Here is a 20202-nt window from a genome sequence, read left to right as displayed (position 1 = left end):
GTTTTCAGCTAATAGCTCCCTAGAGTAGATCAAATTGGACCAGCTGCACTATCATAACCTGCTCTTTTTCTGAGACATCTGCTCAGCGTATCAGATGGTGGGAACTCATAACTGAGCAAGAAATGCAGAAGGACTTCAAGGCAGAAAGTGGAAAGGGTCTGCTCATTACTATGCAATGCACTTAGCTGTATTATCAAAGTCAACTGACTTCACTAAATTAGATTTCCGTGCTTGCTTCTCACGTTTATTCTTTTCAACTCTGCCAAGAAAGGGATTAAACAAATCACCTATTCAGCAGCTCAGAGCTATAGGCTCAGAAATACTTAATTTCCTACAGTTTAATTTCATGGGTATCTGTTTAATACTAATAATTATCTCAAGGCTGGATTTTTCATTTGTTAAGAAAAGAATTAACATAAATGTGTATTACACCAGAAGTCACCATAATTAGTGAAAATAGTGTTTCTAAAGATTCAAAGTTTTCTTTTATAGTTTTTAGGGTTGAACCTCTTAAAGGTAAATTTGAATTTCACTAGTATAACGCCTATTTTGTATAAACTTCCCAATGCACTTAAAATACTTCAGGAGTATAAGCTGTGCACAAGGAAAGCACAGTGGTGTCTGAAAATCAGACACACTTCATCCCCTGCAAAGCACACATGCTAGGAAGCAAAAGATTAGGAAAAAAAGGTATTAATTTACTTCCATTAAAAAAACCCAACCAAAACAACAACACAAACAACCAAAAACCCCTAAAAATGCAATGAACCACTTGTTCTATCACAGGAATCAAACACGTTCAGAAGCTTCAAACAGAAGTTCATTGCTATGGTGAAGTTTCTAATTTCTGTATTATATTGCAACATAAAAAAACCAACAACATATCTTTATAAAAAAAAGGTATATTTATTTTTGAGGCACGATTACAATAAAGCTATCTTAACATCAGCCAGATTCTTTGTGGGGAAGACACTGGTCACAGTATTCCTAACCATACTACTTTAGGTAGTCAATCACTTCATCACTGTTAAATGTATTCCTTACAAAACATGAGGAAAAAAAAAGTAGCTTATGCTAAACTATCATTTTAGGTTTTAGGTTTAAGGATTGACCTCTGCTTTTCCCAGAGTTTGTTTTCCAGTTTAACCACTACAGTTTAGATTACTTGCAGTTCAGAAACATAAAGTAAAAAGTAAATATTTTACATTAACAGTGATTTGTTAATACAGGTACCAGCAATGCAGCTACAGCTTGGCTACCAAAAAATGTTAACACAGAACAGCATTATTGCTTGATTTGTTGCATGAGCTTGTGCATGCAAGTTAAACATAAATTTTTATTCTCAGTGTAAACAAATAGTGTAACGCTGTTCTTTGCCTAGAGACTGCAGTTCTTCCCTTCTTTACAAGAGAAGCTTAACAAGTAATAGGAACATACTGCAAAACATCTGATGTAAATTATATGCATTACTCATACTCCCTGGTGATTAAGACAATTAAGATAAAGAACTCAGCATTTTTTAACTCTAAGTCAACAGTTCCAATGTGGTTTATGTCAGTAGCAAGTGAAGGGATGCATGATAGCTTTTCAGCAGCCAGCAAGTTATTTTGCTGCACACACTCCTACTGAAAAGCTTTACAGATTACCATAATATATATTCCTTATAAACCCTCAATGCCAGTATCAGGTCTTTCAAAAGAATAAACAGATCTTCTCTCCATCCTCCAAGACTGGTGATCCTTTTGAATGGAGGAAAGACAAACAGGGAATGCAGTGCTAGTACACGTGTACTGCTTCTTACCCATCGTCCATGTGCCAGTACAAATTCTGCTGGAGCACTCCCTTAAAAATGAATGCCAGTTCCTGAATTAATGCTTTAGAAACAAAATCTCCTTCTCAGGAAAACAAAACCAAAAAAAGACCTTCATCTGTTTCAATTCTTGCATCTAAATTCTGTCCTTTACAGCAGTAAAAGGTAAGGCTCCCTTTGCAGCTCACCTGCGACTATCGCTTGTCCCCATAACCAAGATACCCATGACAATATACTCCCCATGTTAACAAGAAACTGTTAACATGTACTAATTCATTTTGATATAAACTCGAGATTAACAAAAAACCTACAAATGAAACATGTTATCATTCATAAAAGCCATTAGACATTCCTAGCTCATGTTACTGCATCTAGAATAGTAAGTACTATGTGAAGTGGGCATCATTACTACAACAGATAGCTTTGGTTCCCTTTTTACATTATATCATTGTTCACACAGTCGTGAATTGCTGCAGAAAAAGTTCTTGCACCCAGCATAAAGTGGTACTGTTCAGCAGTGCTTGCATCACATTTCTACAGTAATTTAATTATTGAAGTCTTGCACAGTTTGCTACATTTTGATCAAAGGCTGAATACAGTACAGCAATTTTAAAAAATCTCTCTCCTTAATCCCTTACTTGTCTAGGTGAACAAGAAGCTGGAAATTAACTAAAAATTCCCCACATCCTAGAAAATTAGCACAATCAAAATTACATGTTTGCATACAGTTAATTAAGAAGCAAGAAAAAAGCTTTGATCTTATTGCATTAAACAAACACTGCCCTCAAAAAAATCGAACTCCTCTACAGCCACACAAGATCACACAGCAGGAACACAGCATGATAAATACTGTAGTGGATTGTATCAAAGGCCCATTTAGCTCAGTATCCTGTCTCCAAAAGTAGCTGCAAGTAAAAGCCTAAGGAAGGTTAAGAACAGGATAAGCATTTATCATAGTTCCTCTAGGCACTCTCCCATCCTTCAACTATTTTCAGTTCTTGGGACTTCCTGCAGTTTGTCTATTTGATAACCCACAATGGATTCCTCTAAGTACTTAGCTATTAACCTCCAAACCCACATAAGGAGTTTTAACAGTACACAACTAGCTGTACAAAGACTCTTCCCTACTGCTGGCTTACAAACTGCTAGCTTAAAGTAATTCCCCTATCAAGTTCTGCACAGGAAAAAATACAAGTTTTCATCTTCTCCATGCAACTCATACCTCCTTAGATATTGTCAGGGCCTCAATCCCCTCTGTCACTTTTCCCATGCTAAGGAGTTCTGGTCTACTCAGCTTTGCCTCATACGGAAGTAATTCCATGCTTTTGTTCTCCAAGCCCTTCTAAGAGCTTTTTCCAGCACTACTACAGCCTTTCTAAAATTGTGTGACTACCAGTACATGCAGTATTCAAGCTGTGGAAGAAAAACATACCGTGACATTTAGATCTCTCATTCTGTGACGGTAAACCTAATACTTTATTTACTTTTTGACCATTATGACCAGGTAAGGATGCTCTCACCAATGTATAACAGCTCCAAGACCTTGCTCACTACTGGAAATGGTCGGTTCAATCATCCTATCTGACATTAGACCTGCTGCTCTCCCAAGTGTGCATAATTTCAGGTGCGCAATTAAAAATAATTTAATCCACAGTTAACATCAAGTCACTTCAATTAATAAGGTACTGTAATTTCCCAGAGTCATCCATTAACCTCTCTGGCCTGCATAAGACATGGGGTCACTCATAAATACTTTTGCCTCACAAGTCAGCCTTGTCTCCAGAGCATTTATTAACATGGTGAAAAGCACACCCCCAATAAAGAGCTCCACAGTCCTACTGATTTCCTCCTGCCATTGTCATGGTTAACCATATACTCTTCCACTTTGAATTTTCTCTTTTTTTATACAAAAATCTTTCTAATTACCCTGCAGCTACTTCACTTTCTTAAAAGTCTCTAGACTGTGCCAAGTTTAGAAATCAGTGTGTACTGTATCACATGGACTACCCTTTCCCCTGTTTGTGATATTTCTAAGAATACCAACAGATTTATAAGGGAGAATTTCCCTCCACAGAAACACGGTCAATTCACCCAAAGCACACCATAGATAGGTGGGGTGTCTCTCTTCTCTAATACAGAATTTCTAATCATTTGCCCCAAAAGGACATCAGACCTCTACATGTCCTGTTCCCCAGAGTTCCCTAGAAAGTTTCTCAGGTTGTAGCATCACTTTGATTGACATACTCAAGTGGCAGACTACTTCACTAATAATTCAGCTATTTCATTCCTGAACTCATATGCTAATACCACCTGGTCCTAAGCATTATTATTCATTTTGTCAACCTACAATGCAATAAACTAAATCCATCTTCACTGCCTACTATAAATTTTCTCTTTAGACATCACCTCTCTTCCTCCTTTTACTATTTTCCCAGTTGTCTCAATGTTTTCTTGTTTTTACTGTCTGCTTGTTTGGTGTTTGGAAATAACAGTAAAATATTCAGTAATTGCATATACACTGGACAACACTAACAAAGAGGTTACCATAGGCAGTAGAGTGCAGAGGAAAGTCACTTCAATAGAAGTCTGTCAGGTGGCAATAAGGAGCTTGAGAATTCCACAGCAAGGTGGGATGTATCATTTTTAAGACTTAAGACAACAGAAGGAGAAAGTCAGTTGTCCTTTACACCAAGACACAGAATTAAGAATGCCTGCTGTAAGCGGACTTACTGTCTCTACTGCACTGTCCGCAGTAAGTCACAGCTCTTCACGTGCCTTAGGTTTCCAGGCAGTAACGCTATCGGCTGCCTATACTGACAAATTCACATTTTTCCATCAGCCAAATGAACAGAAAAAGATTGAGACACCACATTGTCTCTGACACTGTTAGGCACACCTACAGCAACACACACCTAAATACCATTATTACTCTGATTTCTTTATTATTTTTAGAGGAAAAAATACCATATGTATATACTCATAGATACAGAATGTAACACGACAAATCCCTGCTGCCAGAGGTTGTTCCTGACATTGAACAGGTTTCCTGTACCCACAATACAAGATTTACAATAAAATTAGTTTACTTGATAAATGCTGGTGGCATATCCCTTTTCAAGATCTGGTCTTCTGTTGTCTGCACAGTCTCTTTTCCAACCTGCAGGAAAAAAAAAGACATACTTAAGAAACAAAATTTCAATGTAAAGGCCAGATAAAAGCAAACAGAGAAATAACAACAAAAATGCTTTGCACTAATGACAGCTCCTTTCACCAGGTTCTTGTTGCTGTGTCTACTTTTGAGACCCCTATATACTGGGGTTAACTTAATGCTTTAGAAATTGTAAGTTGTTTCCAATCAACATCTCTACTAAATTAAACGGTGACACACAAGGACACTTTACCCTCTTCCTACTCTCCACAGAAACAATACTATACTTTTCCTGCACTTAGTTGTAAAAACTTAAATCACTGAACTCTGAAGGTTTCCCTCCGTTCTAATCCCCACAAGTCAGAAATCAAGTTCAAAGCTAAAAAAAATTACCCTCCTTTTGCTATCAACTTAGTCTATTAGAAAAAATGTAGTTAATGACTGAGAGTACACCCCACATCCACACCATCCTTTAGGCAAAAAAATAATTATGCAGAGGGTAATAAAGACAGAGTAAGATCTGGAGTTTTCTATACACTAGCTCTTGTGTTACACAATAGAAGTCTTTATAATTGGTAGCTGACTCTCTGAACTGTGAGATCACCAACTTGACAAAATATTTCCAGCTCCTTTGTTCGCTGTATTTTCCAGCTGAATAAGCTATTCAGAAAGGCATCACAAAGCAGAAGGTCTTTAAACCAGACACTACTTTGTGTTAAGAACTGCCAGACCTGCTCAAGCTAGACAAGATAGCCCTGAAAATCCCTGATCAGCTGGTGCTTAAGAGATTCACTGGCTTTGGACAGAAGATGTAGTGTGTCAGTATGCACAGCACTTGCCAATTCTAATGCTGTACAGCCTTCCAGAACCACTGCTTCCTTGCAAATTTTTGCTGCTTGCCAAAAACTGTCTCTCCCTGGTCTGCTCCTTTTCAGAAGAACTTCACAGAAGTACATTGGCCTGAGTATTTTATTTGCTTCAAACAGATTCAGCCTAGCCTACTTCTTTTTTTTTTTTTTTAAATCTGTTAGTACTACACTCACAATTAGTCACACAGATACTTCAAAGTAATGAAAGGAAGAGCACAAAAAGTTAAAGATCTGGAATTTTATGGTAGGTTTCTGTCTCTTGCGTTCACAGTAGGTTCGCCAACACTCATGCACCCTCCTAATGCACAGCACTGCAGTGTTGCTTTGACTCCTGAACTTCATGGCAATGCCTCAGGAGCACGATCCTAACTGTATCTCACGACCCATGACCGAGTATGGCTGCTTTGTTCTAATTATTTCCATTGCACTCATGAAATACATTCTTTATATTTCTCGCAAGTTTGCATGGATATGTGCATGATCAAAACAACACAAAAAATTGAGTAATTCCCAGTAACTCTGGACTATACACCATTAGACAAAAGACTGGCAGCAGGTAGAAATGAAGAGCAATACTTTATTTACAAGAACCACGCCTTCAAGATTTATTTTCTTGCAGCTGTACCAATCTGCATATAATTCAGTATAGCAAAAAGAGTAAATCTTTAAAGAATGCAAAAAAATAAAGCCTACACTGGAGATTTTTAATCTCAAAAAACTGCCCTGAACTCCAATGACATTTCTCTTCCAAGTCCATTCATATCCTCAGCACTACATACCACACAGACAGGACACAAGATTTCAAGCAGCTTCTATGATGCCTCAATTAAAAAGGTGCACTACTTGTCTAGCAAAAAGGACTTTCAACCCTATTTTAAGCACCAACACAGAATGCACTTCCTGAATCTGTTTAAATATAAAACCTTGTTGCCATAGCTGTTATTTAACCTTTCCAGTTGTTGCCGTTCGCAGTTGTGGCCAAGGTATAGAAATGGCATGTAAAGAACAAATGGACTCCATATAACATTTAACAGGCAAAGTCTCAAAACATGAAGACACATGCATGAGTAAAAATATACATCCTCAAAAAAGTTTAGTGGGTTTGCCCTTCGAGCTTTGTGGTTAGGGGTTTTTGTTGCTTTGTATCCCACTTAGTTTTCACAAGATCCTGTTTCTTCAGCTTGAACTCTACATGGCCTAAACAATTTTTGGACACACTGCAGCATAACACAAGGTAACAACTACCCTCCCCACAATCCAATACCAAGAAAATGAGGGGGCTTTTTTCTTGAAGACGTAGTATCTACACATTCCTTATTTCAGACAGGCAGCTTGTCCAGCGTCATGCTAATATAAAACAAACATCTGAGAAGCACATTTTATTTCTAGCCCACAGTACAGATGTAGAAAAAACAACAGGATTCCTACTTGGGTTTCAGATATTCTTACCTACTAAGATGATCTTTCCTTAACTAACTGGGAAGTGACAGTGATATAGAAGCTCCTGCTATTACACAATGTTGGAGTGGCAATTAGTCATGGTTCCAAAGAAACTGCCCTGACTAACACACTAAAATAACCCTAATTTCAACACTGCACATTACAGAGTAAGGGGAGATCTCAAGCAAACCTTACCAAGACAGTTTCCTAGTTACAACTTCTACCCATCCATAATAATTTCCAAACTCTTTGGAGATTAGAGACAAATCAGTTGAATAAAGAGTGAGCTATTTTCCTTCTTGCTCCCTGCTCAAAAAAGCAGGGAACAAGAGGCAGCCAAGTCAAGAAATTTAAAGGAAATGGGACACACACAAGTCAGAGGGCATATATGGCCACTGAAAGCCTTTCTAGGAATTTAGCTATAAGCAGGAAGAAGAGATTGATGTTTCCTGCTGCTTTTGGTCTTTAACCTTGTTTGTAAGTCTCCTGCAAGTCCTATTTGCCACTGGTTAGCAGAAGACCAGTACATGCTTTAAGCTTTCTGATGTGGAGAATTTTCTCCTTGGAGAAGAAGGAAGAAAACGTTTCCATCAGGAAAAGTTTATTCCTTATAACAAGTTTTGCAGTTTTTTGTCACGTCTGCCTCTACTGAAGGAAAAACAAGAAAATGTCCCTTGCCCACCACCTTCTTAGCCTGCTGGATATAGCAAACAACAGCTGTTCAGTGAGAAGGAGAAATAATTTCAGCTTCTGTAATTCTATAAGAGTATGTTTAAACAGACAAGCACTCAATAATATCTAGCCCTTTTTACTTCTGCAGTTTGAAAGTAAAACCTGAACGTATCATATCAAACAAAACACAAATAATTAAGATGGGAATCCAAAGTTTATTGTTTAAGGGTCATTTTTTTTTTTTTTTTTTTTTTTACACAAAGATTCTTCTGAATGCCTGTGTTGACAATACCAGTTTGACAATTTGCCAAATGCTGGAAGTGACATTTTCCTCACAGCTTATATGATTTCCCCTGTTAAAAGGGAAGATGACCTTAGAAGAATTAGTTCTTGCAATGTCCCAGAAGCTTAATTTAAAACATCTGTCATTTTAGCAAGGAGCCTAAAAATATTCCCTCATCATCATCCAGTGAACACGTAACAGCCCTGGCTGTTACACCAGCAGACCCCCACATTTCCCCCAAGAAATAAGCTGCAGTATGAGTTTTGCTTGACAAACCCAAGTGCCACACAAAGTGACCTAGGTCTGTATGCTGTAAAAGCAACTTTACCACAGGACAACTCAATAAAAATCCACTCCCTGGTTTATGCATTCTTCCATGTTTTGCAAGCTTTCAGGAAGGATTGTGACACAACAGTAGGAACATTAAATCTCACATCAAAAATGTCTTATTCACCAGTTGAGTGCCATCAAGTTCCCTGCAACTTCTTTAGATGTCTGTCCTGAAAAAATAAACTTAAGTATTTGCTTTAATTCTACAGTGACAACAGTCTCTACATTGCACAGCTACATCTAGAATGCATCTCAAAACAGAATTACCAGGGCTTTCCACACATTCTGCACTTTAACAAAGTAACACTGGCCCAGATCTCACAACTAGGAAAAATGCAAGTTGAGCTAGAAGTGAGCCAAAGTTACACCAAATTTATGCTTATTCCCTGCTGGCACAGATGACATACATTTCAGTCAAGACTGAAAAATACAACATGGGCAGAAAGAATTAAATCTTCAGGAAAGAATTTTTATTTAAGGTTCCATACTGAGGGGTGTTACTTGCACACAACAAAAGGAAAATGATGACTGAAATTAGTGATACCCAGTTGTAAATCCTATACCTTTCAGAGTTCACCCCTTGGACAAGGCTTGTCCACTGAAGGCCTAGAAAGCAGGTCCATTATCCCACACTGATTCAGACACTGGTTTGTCTCAGTGGCTTCAGAAGTGGCAAGGGCTCAGTAACTACTTTACAGTTGTTCAGTTTTCCTTTTGGGCTCTGATGACTGGTTTCACAATTACACTGAAAGTTTTCAGGAAGAACCTCTGGCAGGAAAGAGACGCAGAACAGGACTTGGCTGTTTACCCTTGTTCTTGTCAGTCACAGTAATTTGATTGCCACCCATGTTACTTACACTATCAAGAAGATGCAGTTGTTGGTATTCCAATCTATTTTGCTCAGCTCTTTTAGAAATACAGATGTTGGAGTGAATGTTTATCATGGCCTAACCCTTAGCTGCCATAATCTATGTGGTAAATTATTACAGCTGGTGAGGGGGTCAGTGGCTCTGACCCAGGAAGCTGTGACCGGTCCGGAGAGATGGTCCGGAAAGGAATTGCCTTCCCAAGGCCCGGTGTCTTCCCTCAGCTGCTGGCTAGGAGGGCCCGTGCAGAAGCTGTCAGCTCTTTAGTGATTGTCAGCTCGTGATTTCAGCTCAGCTTTGCAGGGCAGCCTCCAGGCCAAGCCAGACCAGAGAGAGACGAGAGGCTTGAGTAGCTGGTTCCGCACGAGGCAGCTTTATTATCCGTACTCCGGCGACGGGGAGCTACAAGCGAGCATCTGCGTCTCACAGGGGCACAGGGCTAGCTTTTATAGGGATACAGGGGATGGGTAAAGGCCAATGGGTTACAAAGGATCTGCATAGGGTCTCCTAAAGGATTGTGGGTCTGTCTTTTCTCGCATGACTAAAGAAGTGGTTGCCTTTCCAGGGAGTCCTGCTGGGCAATTACACAATCTCCTTATCTCAGCTGACATCCCTCCAGGGCAGGGGCTGGGCATACCCCACAACAAATATATCAAAACAGGATTGTGTACATCCTGGCATGGCAGCCTAGCATCAAACTTTGTCAGACACAAGTTAAACAGCTTTGGGGTACATCATGAAATTACTTTGTCTCATCTAAATTTACAAGTCACTCAAAAATTAACACATGCAAACAGCTTCCAGTAAACACATGACTTTTGCAAACTCTGAATAGGAAAGTCAAGCAATGTTGAAGTGTTTTTAAAAAAATCAAAGTGAACAGGTTTACAGGTCACTCCTCACAATTTCATCCTTCTCATTCAATAAGCCTGCAAAAGTCAGTCTTAAGCTACAACCTTTTTTTAAAACGCAAACTTTTGTTTTTCCTTCAAATGCTCTCAGAAGCATTTAACAAAGCAAATTTCCAATTTCTTCATCATTCTACTCATCTTGCTTTGAATTATAAATGGGATTGATATGTCACTTGCAATTAGTGAGTTTACCACTGGTTTAAGAAGCTTTTAGAGTTTTCTACTTCTCTGTAGAGGAATAAGCCAATGCAATTAGAGATGGAAAAAACTCCAAAGAAATGTGCAGCTAAATTCTCCTCCTGCTTTTAGTTTACACCAAGTGAACAATGCACATATACCATCAGTGAATCAGTCATGACTCCTCCTTGAAGCCAGGCAGAACGCTAAGGAGACTGCTGAATCAGAGCCTATCATCCACTTGTCCTTTCAGCCAGCATGGAAGCTGCATAGTGACTCCTGGTTTTCTCATAATTGCCCTGGAGACTGCATTCCAGCCATAGCAAGGTACAATTTCAAAGTCATCTGGCAAGCAAATTAGAACACACCAGCCATCTGGTCCCCAACAGCAGCAAACTGACCTACCTGTCTACATTGGTGATTAAGAAAAATTTAACTGGCTTAAGGCTGAGGAAATCCTGCTGTTCACAAAATACAGAACTATAAAACAAGAACCATATGGAAAATAGAAAGCAACATCATTTGGATACCAAAAGACTTATTCATGCTGCTAGTACCTATCAACTCCTTTACCAGTACAGAGCTAAGGCCTGGATGGTTTGGCTAATTAGAGGATTAACTTAACACATGGGAAACAAACACATACTCATTATGTGAGACTTTTTACAGAACTATTATAATTTGGAAATGAGTTCTTTTATTAAGAGAAGAGTTTCTTTTTCAAGACCAGTACTTCAAGTTAAAATTACTTTAGGACATTTAGGACAACTCTACTTCAGTCAAATAACATAATTCATATAAGTCATCTCTGGCCCGTGGGCATTTACAAAACTCACCAGGAAAAATAAGATACAGCAACTGTAGTCTACCAATGAGACTGACAGCTGCAAGTAGCTACCTTTACCTTACAAGAAAATCTAAAGACAACACCACATACCAAACAGCATGCAGACTCCAAAAGCTCTTCCAGTTCATTTCCACGTACACAGATCTGTGGTCACAAGTTTCAGAGCACCTCTTAACATAAATCCTGCTGCAGGTGTATACACATATTAGCACTGTATTAAAAGAAAACATGATTTTGGAGCCAAGTTCTCTCATTATTCAGATGCCTGTCTAAAAAACAAGAAACTGAACACCATGATTCTGCAGCTAGATTTACACCATCTTTGACAATCTGCTAATATCTCCATGTTGGAGAGGGTTTTGGCAGATAAGAATCTCCATCCTGACCCAGGTAATTGAGCTGTATCCTGTCCTTCCAGCATTTCAACTGTTAAGTCAAGTAGAAACATCCAGAAAATTCACTAATCTTGAGGCTTTTTGGCCTTGTTGGTAGTCGAGTAGTAGCAAGGGGTCCCACCAGAGGAAGTTCATAGATTATATCAAATGGAAGGCAGATTTGGCTCCAGATACAGCAGGGCTGTCTATGAGAATCTGTGATTCTGATACAGATAAATACTGTACTGCAGTGTCTCTAAATCAACCCAAGCTATAGCTACACATAGGTAATAACTGACTTTCTCCCCAGTCTGTTTTTCCCTTCATCAGAAGGGCAAACTAGCTTATGTTGTGATCTGTGTAACAATAATAAGTTAGTATTCCATTTATCCACATGTTTGCACAGATATTCAAGAAGCTGAATAAAAGCAAAGACAAAATAATGTATTCTCTGCTACTTCTTGGGTAACTTTCAAACGTAGAACAGTAGAGCAGTTTCTTTCTCTATGGTTCTGCATCTGAAATTTACTCAAGTAGTAACTGACTACATGAGCTACAAGGCAGATGTCCAATACAAGTGCCTTAATTTCACCTTGCCATTTAGTTAACTACAAAATCTGTTGTTACCTTTTATAACCCATGTTACTTTATGAAAACACTGCTGATTTAACAGGTATTGTTACCTAAACAAGGCATTTTAATATGCCACAATGGAAAATGTAGGATGGCTACTGGGCCCTGAATTTTAGGATCTTCCAGTTGTTATATGCTTGTACTGACTTCTGAATACCAGACTGTTCAACACTGATTTTCCCTTTTCCACAGAAATAGTGGCACCACTGCCCTTACCAGCTCCCATCTAGAGCATCAGTGGTTCCAGAGAACAGATTTTTTTGTTTTTCCCCTAAGTTCATGGCAGGAACGGTTCTCTGCAGAAAAACAGAATTTATAAGCATGACAAAGAAAAAAAAACACTCATGTAGAATTCCTTTATTGATAAAAGTAGTATTTATCACTATGTTTTAATATATTAAGATTATCTTTACGTGCTCACTAATATATGGCTGAAGCAACAGAAACTCACAGCATTCATCTTTTGCAATAAGCTCTGCCACAGCAAATGTATCTTGACCAGCAAGGTACATGCTACACAATATTTTATAGCAATTATCCACCCTCTGTAGCACACTGGACAGTTTGTCTTTCATAAACCTCACTTTACTTGACTAATAGTTAGTTCTAGTGCACACTAAGTTCATGGTGTAAATCACTGTTCACAGGTTAAATGCAATCTTTTAATTAGCTACAACAGTATCTAGTTACATTAAAGAGAATTTAACTAGATGTGGTAGGCTGTTTTCCAAGGGACTCATTTACAGCACCATTGAAAACGTGTGTCAGAAACTTGGTATCATGTGATTATTTTCCAGCTTGATTTTGCTTTCAGTGCTCATGACCACTTACACCAGGTTGGAAAGGAATTCAACATGTAGAAGTTGACCCACTTCCTTGAGGAGTCACCACAAAGAATTTGCAAAGTATTAAAAAGCAGACACTCAGCAGAAAGAGCTGATAGAGGATACTAAAAATCAAATTGTGTCTGCTTCAGCATTAGTTCAAGTTAGATGAAGACTTATTCAGCTGTTAAAATTAGTTTTTAATAAGTCTTAAGCTTACTGTAAGGCCATATAACAAACCACTCTCACATAAAAAAGCTTTAAAAGCAACTACTTTCAATGGCATTTGCTATTTCTTTATTGACTCATAGTGAAAAACAATATACACTTTGAAGAGACTAAGGGTTTGGGGTTTTGTGTAGTAAAAGCTTATAAATTATGGCATAGAAGTAAGTGTTACCAGTGTAGTTAAAATCTTCTACTAAGGAATGACATAACCAGTAAGAGTAGTGTAATCCAATTCTGAGTTGTCACTGATTCTTTTGAGAATTTTTATCATATAATGCATTCTACAGACCTAATTCCTCTCTCAGAACAATTATTATTTTCCATGTATCTAGAGTGGAATCTACTCTTAGCCACTTTTACAGTCAGCATTGATCTGTTAAAACCTATTTCCACCCAAATCACTGCTGAAGCAACCCTACTTCTAAATCAGTGCTTTGGACTAACATTAATATACATTACATTGAATTTCTCTATGTTCACCCAATTAAAACATTATGAAAGCATTACTCCTACCCTTGCAGTCCCTACTGGAAAGCCTAGCTCACATAATACTGAAATCTGTGGCAATTCTCTTTATACCAATGGATTTGTTTGGCCCTGTTACTGTAGGCAGTGGATTCTGCACATGCTTGACAGGATAGACTTTACCAGTAGTAGCTTAATGCTAGAGCTATACTCAATTCTCTGTTGACACCATGAGGGAAAATTAGGTAATATAAGCAAGCAATTTGAAGGTTACAGTCCAGTGCCATTTAAATATGTAGACTAAAACTGCTTAAGTTCTGTGATTGGCAAAGTTGGTCAAAGCCTGGGTTCACCTCTTGCATACCAAAAGGAATAAACCTAGTCACCATTAGTTCAGAAGTTGCAGAGAAGCAAAGCCTCTATAAACTGGTCTTAAAAAGGAATATTTAAATTTGATACTTAATCATAAAAAGACATGAGAAAGTCCAACTTCTTTAAAACAACAGCTTTTTTTGTCTTCTTCACTGCAATTTATTAGCATTTTAGAGCTCCATCATACCAGGCACTATACAAACACACAAAATCATCCATTTCACATATAACAGTAAACCAAAACTGTGTCACAGTACAAGAAGGTTGACAAATCAACTCCACAGCAGGAAAAATACATCAAAGGGCCCTTTCTAACTGTTAAAATCCCCTTACAAGTTTAACAAACATTAATGAAATGGTCTTTAAATCTTGGTGAAATAAATATATTAGAGATGAAGTTTCTGGATTAGTGACAATAATGTAGTTAGGAAAAGAAATGTCAGTACTGCTGCAGATCCAACTAAAAGCAATTCCTTGTTCCCAACATTTTGTTGTATTTGAGGAAGTTGCTCCAAATTTAATAGCAACAGAACAGAAGAGAACCACTTTTCTGAACAACCATTATACTGTTAAATAGAAATACAAGGGTTTGGGCCATCTAGCAAGCTAACAGGAAAATATCTCTGGAGAAAGGAATTGCATTCAGTTTTGAGAGCAGATGCTAGATCCATCAAGTTTACAAATGCCTTCAGTTTATTACCTCCACTGCTACACAGTAACCAAGTCAGTTCTAAATATTTCGGTGATGCTTATAATTAAAAAACCACATGCAGAAAAGTTTGTCCTTTGCAACAAAAAAAGTGCAAGACAACTACATAAAAATCTGCTGCAACATTGCTTTGTAGTGTTAGTGACCACTTCAGGGTCACAAAGTATCTTTAGCATTTCACTACCCTGAGTAACTGGAGAACAGGCCAGATATTCCACTATATCCCCCAGCCCCTCCTCCAAATTGTCAGAGCAAAGTTGCTATGCAAGAAATTTACTTGCACTTGACAGATAAAACACTTTCTATTCCCCAGCTTTGAACTACAATCATCACAAATGTCAAGCTGGGAAGAGGAGGGAAAAAAACCAAAAATCAGATCAACAGAAAGATAAATTCCTTCCTTCCTGATGCATGGGTGGTGGGCTGGACTCAGCTGGTCTGACAGCTCAAGGGCCAGTGGAATCTAGTCTGAGAGCTAATGAATGCAGGTTTTGCCAGCATTAACTGAAGAAAAATTAAAGAAATGCCATGTTATTACTTTTTTTTTCCCCTCAGAGAAAAACTGAAGTCTAACTGAAACCTACCTAAAATTTACTGATGTTCCCACTCCCCATCCTTTGATTTTTTTTGAGAAAGACAGAATTTTATAGGTGTGGCAAAGACTCAAAGAGCACTTTACTTGCTACAGTTAAGCCAGTGGTTTGGCAATTACTAGCCCTTCACAATCCATTATTTTGTCATATTATCAGGGTAAGCTAAATAAAAAGTGACCTTTTTGCTACTACTCTGTAGTTCGAGAGAAACCCCATTTATTCATCTCTGTTATTCAGCACAACTATTGTGCTGCAAAAGCTGCAAAGACAGCTAGGCTCATGAAAGTGATTTTTACTGTAGCCCAAACACTAGTCAGTTTAATTCGTCAGTTCACCTAAAAACTTGTAAGAGTTATGCAGTAATTTGAGAAAGCGGTCACAGAGCACATTCAGTACTTGGAAGAAAACTTATCAAGTGTAAAAACAAAAGCTTTTGAAGACTTAGCTGAAGGGCAAATAGACACCTGTATCACCCATTCAGAGGCTGAAACATGAAGCTTCTTTTGTGATTAATCTTGACCAAAGTTACAAAAACCCCTATGATTTTAATAGCAAACAAGCACACCAAAACAAGTTAAACTTCCAGTAACTTCCATGGGGTGCTTGATGCAGCAGTCTTTTTCTAGTGATAACTCTTTAGATAAATATTCAGTGCATCACACACTTCAGTATCAAAAACCTCCAATAAGCAAGTACACAAATGTTTGTTAGCAACTCACAAGGTTTCCAGAGTTTAAATAGGAAGGCTGAACATGCCAGCTTGCATACAATTAACACATTAATTGTTTCACTCAATTATGTACTACTATATCCCATTTTGTGCTGAAGAGCTTAACTATTCATTGCCTATGCACAGACAGGTACTATACTCATTTATAAGAAGTCCATTTGTTCTAACCATCAAGTTTGTGGTCACCAAGAACCACATCCACCCAGAAACTCTTGCAGCTCACAACATATCTGTGTCTCACGTGTACTCACTATCAGCCTAGTTAAAGTTGGCTTCTGCTCCTTCTGGCAAGTATTTGTGCAGGTGAACAAAACAAAGCCTGCATAAGAGAAGGGAGTTTTATTAATGGTTCCCTCATCTAAAACAGTTGCAATATGCAGCCTCTTCCAAACTCAGGAAAAGTTTGGAAGACAGGAGAGGAAGCAGCTCAGCTAAAATAAGTTCTAGATGACAGCTTTTAACAGCTCCCCGGCTTGACAGTAAGAGTCAGACTTCTGAAACTGAACAGCTGATACCCAGCAAATGGCTGAAAGATGAGAATGGGCAAGGAAGTTGATATGGACTTCCCTGGCTCAGCCTTTAACAAGCTTCCCATTCTGATGCACTCAGTTCAAAAAGAAAGGCTAAAAACACTCATTACAGTTTGCCACTATACAATGACTTAACTAAGCTGATCAGCATGCCTCTCTCAGTTCAGGTGTACAGAACTAACCACCATTTACTTATACTGCTACTATGGCACTTCTGTGACTATACCCATTTATGAAATTAATGACCACAGCTGTTTTCTTGCATGCTTTTCAGCATTTAACAAGGGGCAGGCTTGACTAGTTCATGCTAAGATTCAGCTACAAAAATGCCATTCAAATTGAATACCATTGTATTTTACTATTCCCACAAACAGAAGTTAAACATTGAGCAATGAGACCAGAACAGCTGCAACATACGCAAACATTTTAAGCTGCATACACAAAGATATCTGAGCATAAAGCTTGTGAAGTTCACCAAAGCAGTACTTTCTCAGCTCTGTTATTCATAATTTTATTTATGCACCATATGTACCCGAGGACAAATATTAAGCGCAATACTTGCTGAAATCAAACCTTCCCAGGCCATCACAAAAAATCAGTTTAATGTAAAAACTGCTTGCCTGTACTTTTCCTTTCACAGACTGTAAGCTCTAATTATCGTTTGTTAGTAGATACAGATTGAGGGGCCAAAGGCAGGAGGTACTCTGCTGTTAGAAACAGGGAAGCATTGATTGGAAATGCCAATGTCAGATGGAGTGACCATTAGATGTGGAATTAAGAATCCTGAAAGGAAATAACTAGACAAATCTGAGCCTGAGATTCAGAAGAGACTTTAGCCTCTTCAGGGACCTAACTGGAGAAATCATATGGAATACAGTCCTAGAAAGAGAAATTCTGGAGAGCTGGTTGATTTTCAAGATCACCTACTCCAAGCTGGCTCATCCTTATGAGCAGGAAGACAAGGAAAAGTGGCAGGAGGCCTGCTGGAATGAACAGAGTACTCCTGCCAGGAGGAACAAAGACATTAGCTGAGCATACAAGGATGGGGTCCATCCCAAAGTCCATCTAGAGTTGAACCTCCGGAGGGGCATGAAAGACAACAAAAAATGCTTGTGTAAATACAGCAGCAAAATAAAGACCAGGTAAAATGCAGGCCCACCATGGGATAGGTGTGGGTGTCTGACCAAAACACACAAAATTATGTACTCAAAGACTTACTTACCTCTGTCTTTTCTGAGAAAATCTGTCTTGGGGTGAATTTATGATGTATATCCCTTATTGCTGCTCTGTGCCCAGAAATCAATCCTGTGCCTTTCTGTGCCTTTAAACTGAGCCCAAGAGGGGGGAGAGAAAAACACCAAGCAAACTCCTCAAAACAGTTGTTCAAGGACACAGATACACACTCCTCTGCATTCTGCTGCTGCAGCGAGAAGAGCAGAGGAAGCACCCTTCCTGCTTTTCAGCCAGCTTTCGGCTCCTTTTCTCCAAAGGGAGACGGAAAGCTGAACTTTGTTTTCCTGGGACTTCGGTTTTTCCCTTCTTCTCTTCTGGACTGTTTCAACATCAGAACACACTGGGAGAATTTTCCACCGAGGCCCCAGAGGTGGGACAGCACTGACCCAACTCCAAGGAGGAGGAGAGAGACCACACCTACAGAAGGACTCTTGAAATCTTCCCACGTTTCTCTTCACATAGAGAGGTTTTCTTATTCAGCATTATTATTCTTTTCCTGTGTGTTTGTTAAATAGTTTTTTTCTCTCTTTCACTTTCCTCCAAGGAAAGCTCTTTACCCTGAACCTGGTGGGGGAGGGATGGTTGTAACCTGCCTTCTATCAGAGGATATTTTCCTCCAATTTCTCCAAACCAGCACAATCTGCCTTCAGCAATCCCAGGTCCCCAGGATCCACTGAGAGCTTGGTACAAGGAAAATTTATATTTGGTGAAAGAAGCTCAAACTACATTTGCTATTCTGTGGGTGTAACCATTGATTGAGAATGCAATACCACATTATTACAATAGGTCTCCTCATAAGTATCCTAGGCCAACACCAACAGAAAACAGCTTGTTTCTTTTCTCCATTCTTTACTGGAGAAACCCATCATGAATTACCAGTTTCCTACCCTACCCATGAAATTAGGATACTGGGAAACTGTTCCAACACATGTTTTCTCAGTGAGAGGAGGAGTTGGATATCATCAACTAAGAGTCAACATGCTGACAGGTTCATTAACTCGGGAAAGGCTTTGATATTGAGTAGGTTTTCAGTTTTTTGTTTCTGTCCCCTTCACTATCCACTGCTGTTCATTATTCATGTTGTAAAGAGCTCTCCTGAAGTATCAGAACAATACTGACTTCTGAATAAGAGATTTGTTACAAAGTGAGTTGTTCAATGTATTTTGACACAAATCTTTGGTTCTAGTCTCAGTATATGGGCAAGTACAAGTCACACCTCAGTAGACTTTAATTATTAGGCAAAGTAAGCAAAGGAAAAGTTTGCCCCCTCTATTGATTGTCTAGTCAGTCTTTCATATCCTCACAGAAGCACTAGGGTCTGATTTACCCCAGAGACAAACCAGGCCTACTTCCAAGTATTATGCATGTAGGATCATGCCCCAATTCTCCCCCCACCAAGTTCAGTTTTGAGCTGCTAGAATGCTAGGCTTGTGTTTGGAAGAAATACTTACTGGTGAAATATTTGTAACTGCAAAAAAGATCCAGCCTTCGTTTCATCATTTTATCTCCCCATGCAGCAAGTCACCCTGTATCCACAGAGTACCTTCTGAAATGAAGGTAGCTGCAATATTCACTCATCTGGTGTATTACCATGGCTCAACACTTGTTACTCTAGATTCCAATTACAGGACAATATTTAGAGTTAATTCTCTCACCTGTTGTCATAAAAATTAAGGAAGAAATTATACAACTAAACATTACAATTAATGTAGTGGATTAACTTTTAACAATTATACAGTTACATCAAAAACACTTTACTGTTCAAATTCAATAACAACAATACTCCTATTGCTGTGTTTAAAGATAAATGTCAGGAGGGCTATCACTTCACAGAAATTAAGAACTGTGGCTGTAGAGAAGTTCTGTATCAAGAACCACTTCTCAGCATTTGAGCAAGCGATAAAATATAATTTGTCACTAAAGAAAAAAAATTACATTGCAATGTTTCTTAAGGTCTAGTTTGCCAGCCTGACTTGCTTTTCAGTGTGAGTAGTGTCAAGCCAGTAAGGCTCAGTACAGCAATGCAGTCAGAAACAGGAGCTCAGGAGAAACACACGCAAGTGGAAAACAGAGAAGCAGGGATAAAAAGTTAGTCTTCACTACATGCAAAGCCACTACCAAAATTAAGCAGTACTCAAGGCAAGAACTGACTAGAATT

The 20202-nt window shown here is 38.6% G+C and overlaps 1 protein-coding gene across 3 annotated transcripts in view; it reads right to left on the bottom strand.

Moving 5' to 3' along the window:
• The window catches only part of VCL (vinculin), a 60377-nt gene that overhangs the window by 32986 nt on the left and 7189 nt on the right, over nucleotides 1–20202 (bottom strand). For all 3 annotated transcript variants that reach the window (XM_039554442.1, XM_039554444.1, XM_039554443.1), the window contains exon 2: nucleotides 4897–4967. In XM_039554442.1, the coding sequence (XP_039410376.1) occupies nucleotides 4897–4967 (71 nt within the window). The remainder of the gene's footprint in view (nucleotides 1–4896; nucleotides 4968–20202) is intronic.

Source organism: Corvus cornix, chromosome 6 (genome assembly GCF_000738735.6).
Source record: "Corvus cornix cornix isolate S_Up_H32 chromosome 6, ASM73873v5, whole genome shotgun sequence".
NCBI lineage: Eukaryota > Metazoa > Chordata > Aves > Passeriformes > Corvidae > Corvus > Corvus cornix.
This window is presented reverse-complemented; position numbering and strand designations above follow the sequence as displayed.